General features: G+C 36.0%; 1 protein-coding gene across 10 annotated transcripts in view; it reads left to right on the forward strand.

The window, feature by feature from the left end:
- The window catches only part of LOC105464812 (baculoviral IAP repeat containing 6), a 259,579-nt gene that overhangs the window by 128,908 nt on the left and 116,297 nt on the right, over positions 1 to 14,374 (forward strand). For all 10 annotated transcript variants that reach the window (XR_011611589.1, XM_071076482.1, XM_071076475.1 and 7 more), the window contains 6 exons: positions 897 to 1,007; positions 2,522 to 2,655; positions 4,647 to 4,774; positions 10,962 to 11,524; positions 13,160 to 13,335; positions 14,213 to 14,309. Coding sequence is in view for 9 of the 10 variants with exons in the window: in XM_071076482.1 (XP_070932583.1) it covers positions 897 to 1,007; positions 2,522 to 2,655; positions 4,647 to 4,774; positions 10,962 to 11,524; positions 13,160 to 13,335; positions 14,213 to 14,309 (1,209 nt within the window). In the remaining variant the exon portion in view is untranslated. The remainder of the gene's footprint in view (positions 1 to 896; positions 1,008 to 2,521; positions 2,656 to 4,646; positions 4,775 to 10,961; positions 11,525 to 13,159; positions 13,336 to 14,212; positions 14,310 to 14,374) is intronic.

Raw genomic sequence — 14,374 nt, forward strand, 5'->3', positions numbered from 1 at the left:
TGAAAAATATTAAATATATATAAAAAACAAAAGAGTAAAAAACACTTATTCCGGCCGGGTGCGGTGGCTCAAGCCTGTAATCCCCGCACTTTGGGAGGCCGAGACGGGCGGATCACGAGGTCAGGAGATTGAGACCATCCTGGCTAACACGGGGAAACCCCGTCTCTACTAAAAAATACAAAAAACTAGCCGGGCGAGGTGGCGGGCGCCTGTAGTTCCAGCTACTCAGGAGGCTGAGGCAGGAGAATGGCATAAACCTGGGAGGCGGAGCTTGCAGTGAGCTGAGATCCAGCCACTGCACTCCAGCCTGGGTGACTCCGTCTCAAAAAAAAAAAAATATATATATATATATATATGTATATATATAGTTATTCCTAGCTGGGCACAGTGGCTCCCACCTGTAATACCAGCACTTTGAGAGGCCGAGGTGGGCAGATCCCTTGAGGGCAGAAGTTTTAGATCAGCCTGGCCAACATGGTGAAACCCCGTCTTTAGAAAAAAAATACAGAAATTAGCCGGCTGTGTTGACGCACGCCTATAATACCAGTTTTTCCAGTATCCATTTTTGTTTTCAGCTGCCAGTTTTGTAGAGTGAGGATTTTTAGTAAATTGTATTGAAGTAGAAATGCCTATAGTTTGGAAAGTACAACAAACTGATAGTGATAACATCTCATTTCAGGTGTAGTGGGCTGAACTTTAAACTTTATCCTAAAATGTTACTGATTCTTCACGCTTTAGTTGTATTTAATGGAGAATTCCTTTTATTTGCATGTTTTGGAGATACTAAAGAGCTGATTTAAAGAAATATTGTCTTGTTTTTTAATTTATTCTTTTGACTTTTAATTCTTCATAAACGTTTTTCTGAAAAATATTTTCCCTTTCTCTTTTCTGCATAGCATCAATAACTAGCTTTCTCACAGTGCTAGCTTGGTATCCCAATACTTTGCTCCGGACGTGGTGCCTTGTGCTTCATAGCCTAACACTCATGACAAACATGCAGCTTAATTGTAAGTTCATAAATTTATTCATTTAAATCTCTGACATGTACTTTAGTGTTCTACTGTTGGATTCTTAAAACAGAATTTTCCAAGGAGTGGTATACTTGTCAAAGTGATTGAGTTGGCCAGATGTGGTGGCTCACGCCTGTAATCCCAGCACTTTAGGAGGCTGACACGGGTGGATCACTTGAGGTCAGGAGCTTGAGAGCAGCCTGGCCAACGTGGTGAAACCCTATCTCTACTAAAAATACAAAAGTTAGTGGTCGCCTGTAGTCCCAGCTACTTGGGAGACTGAAGCACGAAAGTCACTTGAACCTGGAAGGCGAAGTTTGCAGTGAGCTTAGATCACGCCACTGCACTCCAGCTTGGGTGACAGAGCAAGACTGTGTCTCCAATAAAAGTGATTGAGTTTTTTATTTTAACATGTCTCTTCTGAATTAGTTCTTGTATATCCTTTGTGCTTGTTTACTTTGATAATACAGTCTCATACGTCTTGTTAGATGTTCAAATCGTATTTTTACCTTTTAAAAACTTACTAAAAGAAAATTGCTTTTAGAGTACAAAGGCAGGTTTTTACATTTCATCTAAGTTTTTATGTTATTCTTTTAAGATACCTTTGTACTTAAAAATGATTTATTCATTATTATATTCATAAACATACATAACTAGATTCCTGGGTTTTGTTTAATAATTTAAATAATTGCTTAGCTTTAAAATGCTATTATCTTTTTTCATTTGGAATATATTTTCCAAAAATGAGGTCAAAAGCATCACTTTGATACTGAAGGTGGATTTCATGCAAAAAGAATATTTTATTCATCTCAGAAAACTATTGTGTTGCCTGTACGTTAGTTCACAGTTAACCTGTATACAACTAACATGCAGAAAGGAATAATTTTGCCATAACTTATTTTAGAAAACTCAAAAGTTTACCTGAAAAGTAGATCTCTGACTGTTTCTGGAAGGGGAAGATAGTTAGAATAGGCTTTCCAAATAAGAATCAGGACCTAGTTATATCTTTTCTATTTGACTGTACTAAATAAGATGTACATTAAGCTTGAGGTATTTTCACAATCAGAAGGAGGCAGAGGAGACAGATGGTAGATAGTAATCCTAGCACTTTGGGAGGCTGAGGCGGGCAGCCCAATCACAAGGTCAGGAGATTGAGACCATCCTGGCTAACATGGTGAAACCCCGTCTCCACTAAAAGTACAAAAAAATTAGCCAGGTGTGGTGGCGGGCACCTGTAGTCCCAGCTACTTGGGAGGCTGAGGCAGGAGAATGGCGTGAACCCAGGAGGTGGAGGTTGCAGTGAGCCGAGATCACACCACTGCACTCCAACCTAGGTGACAGAGCGAGACTCCTCAAAAAAAAAAAAAAAAAAAAAAATTGAAACCCCTTTAATAAACTGTAATTACTAGGAATATATGAATTTTCCTTGGAACTAAAAGATGCTTTTAAATACTGCATTTCCATTATTTCATTGTTCATTTCTTAAGAGGTTTTTTAAAAATGTTTTATAGCTGGTTCCAGCAGTGCCATTGGAACTCAGGAGAGTACTGCTCATTTGTTGGTTTCAGATCCAAACCTTATTCATGTATTAGTGAAATTTCTTTCTGGCACCAGTCCACATGGAACAAATCAACACAGTCCACAGGTAATGTGATGTTTAGCCTGGGATATGCCCAGACTATTCAATAAACAGTATTTGTAATGTAAAGCTATGTAATTTTTTAATTGCTAAAGTATTAAATAATAGCCTTTTATGTATCAATATAATAAAAAAAGGTTTTGTTATTTGTAATAATCGCTATACTGACACTAAATAATAGCAGGTGGTAAGTTAACCTCTTAGAACAGTGATACTAGGTTTTCATGTAGATACATATTTTTGGCATTAATTTTGGATAACTGGAGACATTCTGAGTAAATACTGCAAAGGTAGAGAAACGTTTCAAAAATTTTGGAATCAAAATACATTTTAATATGTCATATTTGATTACTTCCATCAAGATTATCAGTTTACCTTAAACGTTTTATGATGTTAATGATTTTGCTTAGCAAAAAATAATATTGCTCAGGGCTTATAAACATTTTCTGTTTCGCTGTAAATTTTCCTTTATATCAGTTTAATTTCTTGTTAGGTTATACTGCTTCTGTGTAAATTATTTCTACTTCATTATATTTCTTTTAAAGTAAAAATATATTTAGCATTTAAAACATCTTTTAAAATCAAGGTTATTCAAGATTATCTTGCAAGTTTATCATTTTAAAATTCTTGGATTTGCTGCCAGATAAATTCTGATTTAGTTGTCCTCAACAGTCCAGTTTTTCCTATTAATTCATTTATTCGGTGTTTAAGAGGCTTCTATGTGCTTATTCTAGCTACTAGAGATACAGTATTTACCAAGATCAAATATCTGCCTTCATAGAACTTTAGTCAATACTCTAATACTTAATATATTTTAATTTTATATGTCTTAATAAAATAAATGAGACAAGGAACAAGTAAGAGAGAGGAAACTAACTTACAATTAGATTGGGACAGGGTTTTGGTAGGGGCAGAGACATGTTATCAAGTGATTATTATACTTAAAGATTGATTGAATTTGTAACAGGAAGACTCCTCGGGATCACCAACTCTGACTTAATTATTTTACATGTAAGAAAACATGCATCAGCTACATTGCCCCAAATTACATAACTAGTTATTGGTATAGCTAGGTGTCAGTGAACAAGGCATTGCAAAAAATAATATTTTCTTTGTTTTTTAATAAAAGACAGGAGGAAATAACTTTTTAAAACTTTTTAAGTTGTTGAAGATTGAGCATTCCTACTGATATCTTGGTTTTGTATAGGAAGTTTTGATAAGAAAGCTATGATTTGTATGCTCAGTATCAGAAATTAACTTTATTTAACTCTAAAATAGTTTGGAGGATTATGTTCTGTTTTATTTTTCTAGAACTCCTCCAAGGTTTTATGAATTGTTCATCAAGCCAAATTAGGATCAAGTAGAATAATATGTAGAAGTGTTAGAGCACATTCCAAAATGTACTTCAGGTTACTTAGTGCAGTGTTCACTATCATTTCTTTCATTGATGAGTTAGAAGTTTGGGGAAGCAGTTTTTTTTTTTTTTTTTTTTTTTTTGACTTGGTATAAATTTATTTTTATTTAGTTTTTGTTTTGTTTTTCACTTAGCTTATGCTTGCTTTGCTAGTTGTTAGAAACATGACCTTTTATGGATCATTTTACCTCTCTGCTCCTGAGTTATTTGATTTTGAAATGGGATAATTAAGAAAGTTATTTGTGAAAATCTATGTTGAAGTTATTTATACTCTAGAAAGCGTTATAAAAGTATTTATTGTGTAATTCAGGTGAACTTTTTTCAGTATTGAGTTCAATAAACCTAATATAGTTGTGTTGTATAAACCATAATGAAAAAGTATTAACAGTATTTTTATTTGCAGTTCAAAATAAATACATCAAGACCTAAAAAATTCATTTCCTGATATCATTAATACTTTTGCTTTTCTCCTATGAAAAGTTACAGTGTATAGCTTTTGACTTTATACCTGATAATTTTTAAATGAGTGATTTTTAACATGTTATCAGTAAGCAGTTTTCAGTGAATATACATTTCTTTTCAGGTTGGTCCCACAGCTACACAAGCTATGCAAGAATTTCTTACTCGATTACAAGTGCATCTTTCTTCAACATGTCCTCAGATATTCAGTGAATTTTTGCTCAAGCTAATTCATATACTTTCAACTGAAAGGTAAATTTTTGTGTACTAATTTTTTCCTGATATAGAAGTAACATGTAATTCTCCAAATATACTTTTCTTTAACATTTGTTGGGAATTTATCTGTAAGCAAATAAGCAGGAGGACAGTAGGAAGAGGGAAGGATTTATTGGTGTGTTTCCTGATTGTTTTCATTTCATTTCATTATGGTTCTCCCAAGTCCTTCTGTCTCTAATGTCTTTAAAATGAAAGGAATACAGTTGACTTGCTTTTAATGGTTAATAGTTATTAAAAGCTTTTTAAAAGGTGAAATTTATTTTGAAGCTGTTTAAAGTTACCAGTGATTTTATATATAAGATAACCTGAAAAATAGAGCTTATAAAAGAAAATTACATACTAATCTTCTGTAGAAATTCTAAATAAATTTATTAACAAAATCAGACTCTGTTATAAGAATAAATTTTGACCATAATGGGTTGATGATTGTAATGCATGAATGTTTCAATATCATATATCTCTTATTAATGTCATTGTTTTTCATTCTATATTTCTTAAAATCCAACATTACTTTCTGATGAAAACTTTTTTTTTTTTTTTTTTTTTGAGATGGAGTCTTGCTCTGTTGCCAGACTGGAGTGCAGTGGTGCAGTCTTGGCTCACTGCAACCTCTGCCTCCTGGGTTGAAGCGATTCTCGTGCCTTAGCCTCCCGAGTAGCTGGGATTACAGGCATGCACCACCACACCCGGCTAATTTTTGTATTTTTAGTAGAGACGGAGTTTCACTATGTTGGCCAGGATGGTGTCAATCTCCTGACCTCATGATCTGCCCGCCTCAGCTTTCCGAAGTGCTGGGATTACAGGTTTGAGCCACCGTGCCTGGCTGAAAACTTAATGAATTATAAAGTGTTATTTTGTTTTTTGAAGTTACAATAAAACTACATGATGAACAAATTACATAATTAATGAAACATCTGGCATGCTTGAGTATTTAAAAAAATCTCCATTAATATAAGGAATAGGGCTGGGCTCAGTGGCTCACGCCTGTAATCCCAGTACCTTGGGAGGCTGAGGTGGGGAGATCGCTTGAGCCCAGGAGTTTGAGAGCAGCCTGGGTGGTGTGGGTATACACCTGTAATCCCAGCTACTGTGGAGGCTGAGGCAGGAGATTGATTGAACTAGTGGAGCCCAGGAGGTGGAGGCTGCGGTGAGCCCTGATTGTGCCACTGTGCTCCAACCTGGGGACAGAACAACACTCTGTTTCAAATAAATTAATGATCAGGAATAAGGCAGTAGTGGCTCTTGCCACTTTTTCATCTAATTTTATTCAAATAAACAATATTTATACATACTTTGTGAGGATTTTGTGAAATTTTGAATGACATAAATAGAATCACCTGAGGAGTAAAGATTAGTCACCATTTGTTTTATTTTTCTTTTAACTAGGCTTTTTAATTTTAACTCTGCAGGCTTTAGCATAGTCTGATTCACAGAGTTCACAACAGTGGAGATTTTCATACTAAACTTTTAATACATTTGCTCTAACATTTTTTAAAGGATTATTAATCTTGTTTGTAGTTGAGTCACATCTAGTATTTCAGCAGAGATGTTTTGAGGTTTATATGCCACAAAAACTGCTTAGGAATTTTCTCCACCTCACTTCACCCCACATATACCCAGTACATTTCTATGGCCTAGTTTAATAGGGTCCACAAAGCTGTGGCCCAAGAAGAATGTTAGTTTATGTTTGTTTTTAATAAAGGCTCTGGTATTCCGTGAAAGATCCAGCAGCGCTTTAGTTAGATTAATGATATAATATACCTTGAAAGAAATACTCAGTATAAAGAAGGCATTCAGTTTTATCAGATGAGTGTTTTGCAAATGCTATCTATTGGTCTTCGGACTCTGTTTTCACTTTATTAAGTATCCTTCAAAAAGCAGAAGTTTTAAAATTCTAGATGTAATCTAAATTGTCAACGTCTACATATTTTTTGTTGTTGTTTTTTAAATACCGTCCTCACGGCCCGGCGCGGTGGCTCAAGCCTGTAATCCCAGCACTTTGGGAGGCCAAGACGGGCGGATCACCAGGTCAGGAGATGGAGACCATCCTGGCTAACACGGTGAAACCTAGTCTCTACTAAAAAAAAAATACAAAAAACTAGCCAGGCGAGGTGGCGGGCACTTGTAGTCAGTCCCAGCTACTCGGGAGGCTGAGGCAGGAGAATGGCGTAAACCCGGGAGGCGGAGCTTGCAGTGAGCTGAGATCCGGCCACTGCACTCCAGCCTGGGCGACAGATCGAGACTCTGTCTCAAAAAAAAAAATAAATAAATAAAATAAAAAGTAAATAAATAAATACCGTCCTCACACAAAGTCACATAGAATACTCCGTTTTCTTCTAGAAATTTTACAATTTTATGTTTTATGTTTAGGCTTTTTATTTTTTGCTTTCAGGATAATTTTTTTTCCTTTTCCTTTGCCTGTGGATGTCCAATTGTTCCTACACTTTTTTTTTTTTTTTTTTGAGATGGAGTCTCGCTCTTACGCCCAGGCAGGAGTGCAGTGGCTCTTGGCTCACTGCAAGCTCCACCTCCTGGGTTCACGCCATTCTCCCACCTCAGCCTCCCAAGTAACTGGGACTACAGGCCCCCACCACCACACCCTGCTAATTTTGTTTTTGTATTTTTAGTAGAGACGGGCTTTCACTGTGTTAGCCAAGATGGTCTTGATCTACTGACCTTGCGATCCACCAGCCTCAGCCTCCCAAGGTGCTGGGATTACAAGCATGAGCCACCGCATCCCACCTTCCTATACCATTTTTTGAAAATACTTTCCTTTTTTCATTGGCTTCCCTTTGTAGTTTTTCAAATATCAATCAGTGATATTTGTTTTGGTCTATGCATACACTTCTTTTTTTTTTTGAGACAGTTTTGCTCTGACGCCCAGGATGGAGTGCTGTGGCGTGATCTCGGCTCACTGCAACCTCTGCCTCCTGGGTTCGTGCAATTCTCATGCTTTAGCCTCCTGAGTAGCTGGGATTACAGGCCCATCACCATGCCTGGCTAATTTTTGTATTTTCAGTAGAGATGGGGTTTTGCCATGTTGGCCAGGCTGGTCTCAAACTCCTGGCCTCAAGAGATCCACCTGCCTCCGTCTCCCAAATTGCTTTGTTTACAGGCGTAAGCCACCACACCCAGCCTCATTTGTTCATACAGTGTATTATATAGAATTTATGTTTTTGTCTATTTTTGTGCATTACCTCAGTGTCTTAGTTCCCTTATAGTATTTTTTGAAATCTAGTAGCGTAGGCTCTCCACCTTTGTTCTTTTAGAGTAATTTTGGCTATTTTAATTCCTTTCCTTTTCCTTATAAATTTTATAATCAACTTACTGATTTACCAGAAAAAAATCGTTTTGAGTGAGATTGCATCATTCTGTAGATCAATTTGGGCAGAAGTATTGCTTATTTGGCTATGTCAGAGAATACAGTTAGTTTTATTTCTTCCTTTCCTATGCATATGTCTCATGGGGTTCCCCTCCCCGCTCCAGTTGTACTTGTTTGGACTTCCAGTATGCTGTTGAGTACATATGGTAAAAGTTACTCTTCCTTCTTTTTCTCAATCTTAATATCTTATGAAACATTGTTTTTCATAATTAGATAGCTGGAACTCTTTTTTAGATACGTGATAGTAAGTTGAGGAAGTTCCAGTTTGTTTCTAACTTGCTGAGACATTTAAAAAATTATGAATGTCTCTAGATTTTGTTAGATGTTTCCCTGCATCTGTTGAAATGATCATAGGTTGTTTCTTCTTTCATCTGTTCATACGTTGAAGTATATTGGTGTTTTCTAAAGAGTTGGGATCTCACAATGTTGCCCAGGCTGACCTTCATTTCCTGAGTTCAAGCAAGCTTTCAGTCTCATTCTGTTCTTAGCTGGCCCAATCGGCATATGCCACTACACCAAGTTTTTTTTTTTTTTTTTTTTTTTTTTTTTTTTTTTTTTTAACTGTCAGTTAATGTGCATTCTCAAGATAGACACCCTTGGTCATAACATATCAATCTGTTTATAACTTGCTGAATTTATTCTCTGAAAGAGGTTGTGTAATATGTGTATTGTCACTTACGTATTTGGTAGCATTTGCCATTGAAGCATCCTGTGGCTGGAGTTTTCTTTGCCCCCAAAATTTTCACCTTATTTTCTAGGTCTTGGATTATTTAGATTTTCTCTTCTTGAGTGAGCCTTGGTAATTTTGTGAAGGAAGTATTCCTTTACATTGTTGAATTTGTTAGTTGAAATATATATTTATTAATGTTTATAGGATCTATAGTGAGTTTACTTCCTTTATTTCTGATGTTGGTAATTTTTATCTTTTCTGGGGGTCATTCTGGCTAGAAGTTCATCAATATTATTTTCAAAAAAAGCAGCTAATAGATATTTTTTCCTTTCTACTTTCTTTGAATTTAATTTGATCTTTCTGGCTTAGATAATTGATTTTAGACCTTTCTTCTTTTCTAGACCTTTCTTTTCTAATACAAGCGTTTGACAATGTCAGAATTGGCCTATATAGACTACTTACATTTAATGTAATTATTGACATGCTGGATTAAAATTTATCATTTTGCCAGTTTTCTATTTATTTCATCTATTTTTGATTCCTTTTAAAAAATCTTTTTCTGTTGACTTTGAATTAAGCAACTTTTAAAATAATTTCATTTCCATTCTTATTTATAACTGAATTTTTTATTTATTTATTTTTGAGACAGCATTGGTTTGCTCTGTCGCACAGGTTGGAGCATAGTGGTGCAATCTTGGCTCTCTGCAACCTCCACCTTCTGGGTTCAAGCGATTTTCATGCCTTAACTTCTGGAGTAGCTGGGATTACAGGCTCCAGCTATGCTACCACACAGGGCTAATTTTTGTATATTTTGTAGATGGGGTTTCACCAGGTTGACCAGGCTAGTCTCCACCTCCTGAGCTCAAGCAATCCACCTGGGTTACTGTCATTATAGGTGTGAGCCACTGTGCCTGGCCTGTAACCGAAAATTTTTCATATTAGTTGTCCTAACTTTACAAGATACACCTTTATTTAATCACATTCTATTTTCAAATATTATTCCACTCATGTATAATGTCAGAACTTAACAGTGTAGTTTCAATTCCTTTCTTCCATCTTTTGTGACATAGTTGTCGTGTTTTTACTGTTTATATATGCCATAAACACGCAATACTGTGCAGCCTTTTATGTATTTATATATTGTTTTGTTTTAGGCAGTCTTTTTTTGTTTGCTTGTTTGGTTTTTGAAATAGATTTTGGCTCTGTCACCCAGGCTGTAGTGCAGTGGCGTGATCGCGACTCCCTGCAACCTCCGCCTCCTGGGTTCCTGCAATTCTCATGCTTCAGCCTCTTCAGTAGCTGGGATTACAGGCCCATCACCATGCCTGGCTAATTTTTGTATTTTCAGTAGAGATGGGGTTTTGCCATGTTAGCCAGGCAGGTCTCAAACTCAAAAGCTGTTCTTTTGCCTTAATCTCCTGAGTAGCTGCAATTAACAGTCACACGCCACCATGCCCGGCTAATTTTTGTATTTTTAGTAACAATGAGGTTTCACCATGTTGGCCAGGCCGGTCTCGAACTTCTGGCCTCAAGTGATCTGCCTGCATGGGGCTCCCAAAGTGATGGGATTGCAGGCATGAGTCATTGCATCTGGCCTAATTTGTCTTTTTCTTGCTGTTAGACTGAGGGTGATGCTCTTTTCAGCATTCTGTATCTTAGGCATAAGCAGAATTTGAAGCGCATTCAATTTTGATACATAAGAATAATTTGAATCTTAATTTTTATGTGTCATTATCAGTAGGGAATGTTTACAATAGCATTATTTGAGAATGGAAAAAATTATAACTCATTTCATTATAAGAAGTGCCTTGTGATTTTGAAGTGTTTTTTTCTGTAGCTTCAAAATCACTTCCTTATATACTTGTCCCTTAGTTTTGTATTTTGAAGGAAGCTTGTTTTTGAGTGTGTCTAAAATGGAGTCAAGAACAAGAATTCCAAAAGAGATGAAAACTATTACCTACCTAATGAAATAGTGAATACCAAGAACTTGTTTAACTTCCTTATATTGTGATAAGTTACTGCTTTCAGAACTACTTAAAATCGTTTAATTTTTAATCCTTTCTCTTATAGTATCTCTCTCTCTCTCTCTCTCTCTTTCTCTCTCTCTGCAGGGGTGCTTTCCAGACAGGCCAAGGACCTCTTGATGCCCAAGTGAAGCTCTTAGAATTCACTCTGGAGCAGAATTTTGAAGTCGTTTCAGTTAGTACTATTTCTGCTGTGATAGAATCTGTTACATTTTTAGTGCATCACTATATCACTTGCTCAGACAAAGTAATGTCAAGAAGTGGATCAGATAGCTCCGTGGGTGCTCGAGCATGCTTTGGGGGACTCTTTGCCAACCTGATTCGTCCAGGTGATGCAAAAGCAGTTTGTGGCGAAATGACAAGGGATCAACTCATGTTTGATTTGTTAAAACTTGTTAACATTTTAGTGCAGCTGCCTCTTTCAGGCAATAGGGAATACAGTGCAAGAGTGTCTGTGACCACAAATACAACAGATAGTGTTTCAGATGAAGAAAAAGTCTCAGGAGGCAAAGATGGCAATGGAAGCAGTACCAGTGTTCAAGGATCGCCTGCGTATGTTGCTGACTTAGTCTTAGCCAACCAACAAATTATGAGCCAGATTTTGTCTGCTCTGGGCCTGTGTAATAGCAGTGCCATGGCAATGATAATTGGTATGTATTGAGAATATTAATCTTACCGTTGTCTCTGGTACTATAATTGTTTTTTTTTGTAAGCAATATATGGATTCATTCTCTTTTTACTTTGTAGTGTAAAACTGCTTTAAGCTTTTCATGACTGATTTTTATTGGTGAGGACTTTTGTATAGGGGCTTCAATTAATGAATTAAAGTGAAATATTGAAAAATGTTATGTCAATTTGGTTTTTTTTTTTCTTTTTTATTGAGATGCCTCCCAGATTCAAGCAATTCTCATGCCTCAGCCACCCAAGTAGCTGCAACCATAGGTGCCTGCCACCACACCCGGCTAATTTTTTTTCTTCCCTTCCATGAGACAGAGTCTTGCTCCCAGGCTGGAGTACAATGATGCGATCTCAGCTCACTGTAACCTCCGCCTCCCAGATTCAAGTGATACTCCTGCCTTAGCCTACCGAGTAGTTGGGATTACAGGCGTGTACCACCATGCCCCTCCTAGTTTTTTGTTTGTTTTTGTTTTTGTTTTTTTTGAGATGAAGTCTTGCTGTGTTGCCCAGGCTGAAGTGCAGTGGCGTGATCTCGGTTCATTGCAACCTCCGCCTCGTAGGTTCAAGCAATTCTTGTGCCTCAGCCTTTCGAGTACCTGGGATTACAGGCATGTGCCACCATGCCTGGCTAATTTTTTGTATTTTGGTAGAGATGGGGTTTCGCCATGTTGGGCAAGCTGGTCTCGAACTCCTGACTTCAGGTGATCTTCCCACCTCAGCCTCCCAAAGTACTAGGATTACAGGTGTGAGCCACTGTACCCTGCTAATTTTTTTTTTTTTTTTTTTTTTTTTTGTAGAGACGGGATTTCACCATGTTAGCCAGGCTGATCTTGAGTTCTTATTTCACATCATTTTGTGTTAAAGACAAGTATTATTTGTTCACATTTGCTTTGAAAATAAAACGTAAAATTTTATTCATACTGTAACATTTTCTGTGACACATATCAGTGTTAAATTTATATGCTGTTGCTTAACTTTTTTACCTCTTTGAATGTTAATACATTACATTAAATTTTTAAAATAATTGAACATCTGTATACTGTGGCAAAATCTATTTCTAATATATTTTTACCTGGTGGTATATTTTTCTTTGTCAGTGTATAGGAAACAGCCATATCTTCCTTTTGATTAGATTAAAAAGAATAGTTACATGCTGGTTTCACTTATTTTTCTATTTATGTCCTCTCTTCTTGACGTATATAGCTAGTATGTAGAGTGATGTTCTCAGTCATGTAACAGAACAACCTATTTTTATTGTTGGTGATAAAGAGGTATCTCATGTAAGAAGATAGCCATAAACCATGCTCTACTGAATATTGTCATTGATATTTTAGTCTCCAGGAGTCCGTTCGGGTTATGTGTAGAGGGTATAAACAGCTGTTATATGTTAATTCTTCAGCAGTTTTGGAAAAAATGGCTTTTCAGCTTCTATATTTTAATTATTATTTGTTTTCACCATGTTGGCCAGGCTGGTTTTGAACTCCTGATATCAGGTGATCCACCTGCCTCAGCCTCCCAAAGTGTTGAGATTACAGGCATGAGCCACTATGCCTGGCTGGATATATATACTTTTAATCTTTTAATGTGGAATCTTTTATTTTTCCTAGGAGCAAGTGGATTACATCTCACTAAACATGAAAACTTTCATGGTGGGTTGGATGCTATATCAGTTGGGGATGGATTATTTACCATACTGACAACCCTTAGTAAAAAAGCTTCTACAGTCCACATGATGCTGCAACCAATTTTAACATACATGGCCTGTGGATATATGGGCAGACAAGTAAGTTCAAGCCAACAACAATTGCAGTGATTCAAATAAATTTCTGGCAATGTAAGTGGAAAATTATAGGACAGAGACAAATAAGTGTATTTATTATATATTGGACAGTGAAAAGCATCAGTGCAAGAGGGCTATGGATTATTAATAAAAGTTGGAGAATAAAGTTTCTTTGAAGTGGTATTTTCAGAGATGACCACAGTAATACAAGAGTAAAACATTTATTGTGTCTCAAGAAGTTCTTCTTTTTTTCCTAAAAATAGCATAGTGTAATACTGAGGTGTTCTCCATAGATGTTACGTAAGAAGATGTAATGTGAAATTTTTTGAAATTTATGTTGTGTATTCAACTTTTTTTTCCCCCCCATTAAAAGGGATTAGGCTAATTAAAGAAAATAGGTTACAAAATTTTTCCTTTTTGTATTTCGTTTTTACAAATGAAATTATAGGAATCAGATTATTTTACTTTCTTGTCCATTTCCCATTTTGAAATGCAGATATTAGAACAATTTCTTTTGTCTTCTATATACCAGTGTATAATTATCATTTTTGTAAACATTTGTTGAATGTGTATATTTCTCTATTAGAAAATACAAAGGTACTTTAGATGGTTAAAATTTTAAATGAAATTGGTATCTAAATGCACATAAAGGGAAAAGATAATGGATGAAGACAGATGCTTTAAAAAATTAAAATCTGAGTTGAGGAAGATGGTTTTTTCTTATTCAGGTAAGATTTCTTATGTATTTTGGCAGACATTTTGTATTTAGTGTATTTAAGGCTGTCAGGTTACAAAAATTAACTAGGAAGGAATATTACATGCATTGAGTTCTTATTCGCAGGAGTGTATAAAGTCATAATACACATATTTCATTTTTTAGGGCTCTCTTGCTACTTGCCAGTTATCTGAGCCATTATTGTGGTTCATTTTGAGAGTATTGGATACAAGTGATGCCTTGAAAGCATTTCATGATATGGGTAAGCTAATATTTCAGTAACTATCATTTAAGTGTAGTTATGTGATAGTATATTACATTTTCATT

Source organism: Macaca nemestrina, chromosome 13 (genome assembly GCF_043159975.1).
Source record: "Macaca nemestrina isolate mMacNem1 chromosome 13, mMacNem.hap1, whole genome shotgun sequence".
Classification (NCBI taxonomy): Eukaryota; Metazoa; Chordata; class Mammalia; order Primates; family Cercopithecidae; genus Macaca; species Macaca nemestrina.